Source organism: Formica exsecta, unplaced genomic scaffold, assembly GCF_003651465.1.
Source record: "Formica exsecta isolate Colony F162 unplaced genomic scaffold, ASM365146v1 scaffold864, whole genome shotgun sequence".
Classification (NCBI taxonomy): Eukaryota; Metazoa; Arthropoda; class Insecta; order Hymenoptera; family Formicidae; genus Formica; species Formica exsecta.
In genome coordinates this window covers 3,549-10,057 of record NW_021853636.1, presented here as the reverse complement: position 1 = coordinate 10,057, position 6,509 = coordinate 3,549, and the positions used below count along the sequence as shown (strand labels likewise).

The 6,509-nt window shown below is 42.1% G+C and overlaps 1 protein-coding gene across 1 annotated transcript; it reads right to left on the bottom strand.

Annotated features, from left to right (window-relative positions):
• Window positions 1–1,998: 1,998 nt before the first annotated feature.
• Window positions 1,999–3,201, bottom strand: LOC115244772. Its single transcript, XM_029822701.1, has one exon. The coding sequence runs from the start codon at window positions 3,199–3,201 to the stop codon at window positions 1,999–2,001; it is 1,203 nt and encodes a 400-aa protein (XP_029678561.1).
• Window positions 3,202–6,509: the final 3,308 nt, after the last annotated feature.

Below are 6,509 nucleotides of genomic sequence, written 5' to 3'. Positions count from 1 at the left end.
CACTGAACACTACTTACCAGATTAAGGCGAAACATTGGCATTTTTATTCAGTTCACTTTACTCACTGCTCGAAACGTTATGATGGACACAACGGGATAGACATCATCTCGTTTAAACATTTTAGAGTAGGGGATGTATCAGTTACAAAGAACGCTTACCTTCAGCACATGAGCGCGGGGGGTATGACGTCACGCGGGGGAATCGCGTCCTAACCGGTAGGCGAGAGGTCGGCGGAGCGGGGGGAAGGGGACCGCGTCCTAACCGATAGGCAAGGGACCCGCTAACCTAACCTAACCGGTAGGCGAGGGACCCGCGGAGAGGGGGAGGGGGACCCGCGGCGAAACCGATAGGCGAGGGACCCGCGGGGAAGAGGGAACGCGAAGGTACGATGCCGCGAGGAGGCGTGGGAGAAGGATAGCGCGAGGCGTCCATATGAGCGTAAGACAAGGATAGCGTTTGCATGCACGTTGGAGAGAGATGGCGCGAGGCATGCACCCGGGAGAGAGATAGCGCGAAGCATGCACTTGGGGGAGAGAGAGATAGCGCGAAGCATGCACGAGGATGATACGGCGTTCGCAAGGCGGTGTGAGAGAGATAGCGCGAGGCATGCGTGTAGGAGAAGGATAGCGTCCGCATTGGCGTGGGAAAAAAATGACGTTCGCGGGAGAAAGAGAGAGAGATAATGCAAGGCATGCGTGTGAGAAAAGGAAAGAAGAAGGTGCAGAAATAATTGACATTTTTTTAAATATAATAATAATAATAATATTTATTCAAAATTCCAATCTTCCTCCCAATCCTCCTCTTCCTCTTCCTCTTCCCACGCCTCTTCAGGCTCCCAATTCTCATCTTCTTCATAAGGCTCAAGCCCAAAAAGCGGCCGCAAACAGAATATGTCCTCATACTGCTCAGGGTGAATGTTCGCCCACTCGCGGGCCCCTCGGGTGTCGCCCCACAAATTGGCGTGCACCCACCGCATATTTCCTCTCATCCACCGCATGTATCGGCGGTGGATGACGTCAATTTGCACGAACTGAAATATATTATTAATTAATAAATATCACACATAATCTCGCACACAAAAACACTGAACACTACTTACCAGATTAAGGCGAAACATTGGCATTTTTATTCAGTTCACTTTACTCACTGCTCGAAACGTTATGATGGACACAACGGGATAGACATCATCTCGTTTAAACATTTTAGAGTAGGGGATGTATCAGTTACAAAGAACGCTTACCTATTATAATATGTAAACCACTATCGAACAGCTTTGAACGGCTATCAAACGGCTATCAAACGGCTTTGAACAGCTAACTAACGGTTATCGAACGGCTTTGAACGACTATTGAACGGCTATCGAACGGCTTTTGAACGGCTATGAACGGCTTTTGAACGGCTTTGAACAGCTATCGAACACATTTTGTAAAGCGCAATTTTTTAAATGTTTTTCACAGCGCATAGTATTAGTAACATCTAGCTTATTTAACGAAGTGATATCTTCATAGTCCGCATCCAAGGTCTCAATAATAACGTCGTTTCTCGCATCATCGTCAAGTATATCAGCCAACTATTCTCGTTTTTCGTGTCCTTTAACGTACACGATAGGAGATGCTCCATCTTCCTCTTCCGTCGCACCCATCACAGCTCTCGTAATCAAACGCCTGGCGAAGCTGTATGGAACGTTTCCATCCTCCCATTGAAGCCCATGGTGATGTCCGATTAGCCATGAAGCTTGGCATCTCTCAGATTTTGTAAGCGCACGCCATGGTACGGGACTTGCAAAAAAGTAGTGAGAAAGAACAAATCCATTTCTCAGTATCGCTACTTCCTTCACGACAAAGTTTCTCCCGATAATGAATCCTTGCAGATCCACAAACGTTGGCGCGATCATGCTGATAATATTACTGTACGATTGCAAGAACGATGTACGACTGCTGTCGATCTTCAAAATCTCAATCTTTATATATTTTGACATTGCAGGGGATATTTGCTGATTTAGGTAATTTTACGAACTACGTTGGTCAATGGGCAATATTCAACAACGCGATTGTGCAAGATGAGACAATAGGCGGTGGTATTTGCTGGTATATCCTCCTTGCACTCAAACTCTAATCTCACGTCCACGGTGGAATTTTTGACAGACTCGTTTTGTCGCGAGCAATCGATAACCGCGAGAGGACCGCAATGTAGAAATTTTGAAATGTTTAATAGCACATCATCATTATCACATCCGTAATAAGATTCGCGAAAACGAGAGTACATATCGAATAAGAGGGCGAATCTATTTTTATCGAAATCTAAATTCAAATCATCATAGGGATAAAATTTCGAGTTTAGATAGAGTTTAACGTTGGTCAATTTGCAGTCGTCGAATGTAGTAATATCTTTTGACACAGCATTTTTTCTGCCAATCTGCAGCGCAAAGATCACGTATCTCGGCTTCTCCAGCTGAGAGGCGGCTTTCACGGTCCACGAATGCTTGGTCGTATTATGCAATAGAGGAAATTCGTATAGATCCCAAGAGCGAAAACTCATATTCAAGTATCGCCCGCTTCCCAACGCGCGTAGCAAGAATAGTTTATTGATCTCGTTCAATATTACATGAGGCATACGCCATTGTATCTTGAATAATTCGATATCAGCTTCAGTCGAAGCATTTCCAAATATGCAATTGTTGTCGTTGCGCGAACATATCAGAAATAATTCGTGACGAGCGTTAATCACAACTCGCTTATAATCTTCGCAAAAACCCAGTAGTATGTTTAGCGGCACGCAAAAATTGAAGTAAGCTTCAGCAGCATTATGCGACATATTCCACGCAGCATTCTCCAAGATTTTACCTTTCTCGGTTGTTAGAGAGACATAGTTTTTAATCGTGGAAGTTATTCCAACGTTTCTGTTGCGGTCAATCTCCACACCGTTGAGTTCATATCGAAGTTCATCGAGCATAAACGCGATACAATTGTTTCTTAATACCACTCTTCCCCCTTCAGCTACTTTACGCACCCTCAACTTTCCCTCGACGTATAGAAAACTTTCACATGGTAACGTGTACAAATCTTGATGTTGTATCGGTATCCGTATCTCGTCGCTATATTCAAGCGTTGTGTTGGCGTATGGATTGTACGTATGAGTCTCAATCTTGACGATACGATCGTCAAAGATCGGCTCGCCTCCGATATTCAAGATGTCAATCATATCGTTCAAGTATTTTGTACGTTTTTTAAAAACTCGCGATTCAACGCGCTGATCTTCTTTTTAGCGTAACCAGATATCTGATTATTGTCACCCGATAACGCAGTCATTCGCCTACTCGCAAAAATATTGTCCCTCGCAAAAATATTGTCTCTCGCGTGCTCCGTGCTTCCGTTCAACACAAGCATTTCATTTGTCAAACGCTTTATTTTTGCCGCCGCCGTATATACAATCTTACGGTAATTTCCTCTCCTCGAAAATCGAGCAAATGTCCTTCTTGATCAACAATGCGTATCGTTAAATCAGTAATGCTCCGTGCGACGATCGGTAGATAAATAATCTGTGCTGGCGTTTCCGATATCTTATATCCGGGCGGTACGCTCGGTGAAAATTCATGTATCGTGTGTACGCACTTGTCATTGCTTTATGCGCCAGTGGTTACACTGCATTCTATACGAATAATATTTACGCTAATAATATTTATCGGTACATCCGATTCGTGCCATTTCCGAGGTTGTAATATACGATTCGACGAGAATCCCAACAACGATCCAACGTTGCCCGGTTTACTAAAATTTATTCTATAGACACATTTGATTTCACTCTTTAGCGTATTATGATTAGCGCGAAGCATTATTGGATATTCATCATGTTCTTCGCCATCAACAATATCGTTGGAATACACTACGCGTCGATGTCGTAAAATTGCACGTCGGAGATATTCGTTTATAGCGTGTAATTCGTACGATTCCTCGGGAATCGTAATTTCCTTATCGTCGTTATCAAAATAAAATTTATTATTCCAAGAATTCACGTTCGATACCGTATGATAAATTTCAAAGTCCGTTAAACCAAGCTCGTAATCGCCATCGTTTAAATCTATAGCCGGAAAGTAGCTTACAGCAAGAACGCTACTCTTGCCGGTCAACGTAAGCGTGAGTGACATGCTGGAAAACTGTCAAACGAATACGAAACGCTTGTGACGTCGGTTCAATATCAATTACAAACGTCCGAGAGTCAAAATACATTGCGCACACATCTGGGTCCACTAGGGCAAAAATATGTGGGAGCTATTTTGAGTCAAGATAAAAATAACAGTATGGATTATGTTTACGGTGTTAAATTTTGCAACGAAGGAATTATGCTTGGTGATAACATTTTTGATGTGGATAAAGATGACAATATAATTATCGATGGAATAAGATACGTGGGAACACCAGGTCTCTACGATTTGATTTTTAAGAGAATACCCGACGGTGACGTATACAATGATGATGATAAAATTAAATACAAAAATATATTACTGGCGACAAATGCGCATAGACGTGGCAATGATATGCGTAATCCATTGTTAAGTAACAAGGGATACAAGTATAAAAATATAATAGCGCCATTAATCTCTATTAAAAATATAATAGCGCCTGGAAAAAAAGCTGGAAGGGGTATAAACATACCGCGCGCTATGGCGTTAAACGATAATAAGATCGATTATGTGCATTGGAATGATCCTAACGAGTTGGTAGATTGCTTGCGATTGCTGGAAGCTTCGCGTCAAGCCGGCAACAATGCCCACGACAATGACATATTATCAATTATCGAGGAACTTTACGAAGCTGGCCTGATTATAAATTAATTTATGCGTCGGCGAAACGAGTCAGTCTGTTATTATTGTTTGTATCGAAATGTCGATTAATAAATTTGGATTATCGTTGGGAACACCGAACAACTCATACTATCAATGGAATGGATTACTAAGAAATTACGTGCGCGATAACGCTCTGTGTCAGACAGCCTCCGGCTTTGACGCAAGGTCGCGCAAGATACGACGGGTAGAGCAACCGGAAGATGATAGTGATGCCGCAAACAAACAGTACGTGGAAATACGTGTCAAGTTTTTGGAGGACAGACAGGAAGAACTTGAGAAAAAAATAATTACGTTCGAGACGAATGTGCAAACGCTGCAAATAATAATGGATGAGATGCAGATAATGCTTCGGTATGCAACTCACGCGCAGACTACATCTAATTCAGCGCAAGAGAAGAAAGATATATAAAGAATATACGTGGAATTATCTCATTATTGCAAATTTTGCCTCGATCAAATATGTCGCAAAAGACCTCTGAAAAACAGCAGCTCGTGGAAGAATTGCATGCTCCAGCGAGAAAAAATTTCCCACGTAGACGTGTCACAGTACGCGGATACGACGATCTGTGGCAGGCGGACGTAGTCGAGATGCGTCCATATGCACGATTCAACAAAGGCTACAACTACATACTCACAGTTATCGATGTGTTGAGCAAGTATGCGTGGGCTGTACCGCTCAAGAGTAAGAGTGGAAACGAAATGTCGGATACGATCGCAAAGATAATTCGAGACGATGGAAGATGCCCGAAAAATTTTCAAACCGACAGAGGAAAAGAATTTTACAACGCAAATGTACAGAAACTCGTGAAGAAGCATAGCATTAATCATTATTCGACGTACTCTGTCATGAAAGCCTCGGTAGTGGAACGATTCAACCGAACGTTAAAGAACAATATGTGGAAAATGTTTACGCTTAATGGAAATTACAAGTGGATCGACGCGTTGTCCCGGCTCGTTGGAGAGTACAATGCGCGAAAACATCGCACTATCGGTATGAGACCTATCGATGTTACCCCCGCGATCGCCGATAAACTTTTAAATACGGTATACAGCAACGTAAAGATTGCGGCACCGGCAAGATTCAAAGTAGGCAATCCGGTACGCGTGAGTAAAGTCAAGACCATCTTTAAGAAAGGTTACACGCCAAAGTGGGCGACCGAAGTGTGGTAGTATTGCCGTCAAGTATGTATTATGATACTATACGAAGAGTACACGAAAACGGGCATTTTGCTACTAAGAAAATGATGGAAGCTATACAAGACCATTACATTCCAAAACTAAAAGATAAAATAGATAATTATATTGAATGTTGTGTACCCTGTATATTGTCTAAAAAAAAGAAAGGGAAAAAAGAGGGCATGTTGAGACCTATTCCTAAAGGTGACGCACCATTAAGCACTTATCACATTGATCACTTAGGTCCGATGACAAGCACGTCCAAACTATACAAATATTTAATCGTTATAGTAGATGGATTTTCAAAATTTGTATGGATTTATCCTACTAAAACTACTAACGCCAAAGAAGTCTTAAATAAATTGACGGCAATGCAACAACATTTCGGCAATCCACAACGTATTATAACAGATAAAGGTACTGCGTTTACCTCATCTTATTTTAATGATTACTGCGCAAAAGAAGGCATATAACATATTGACATAACTAC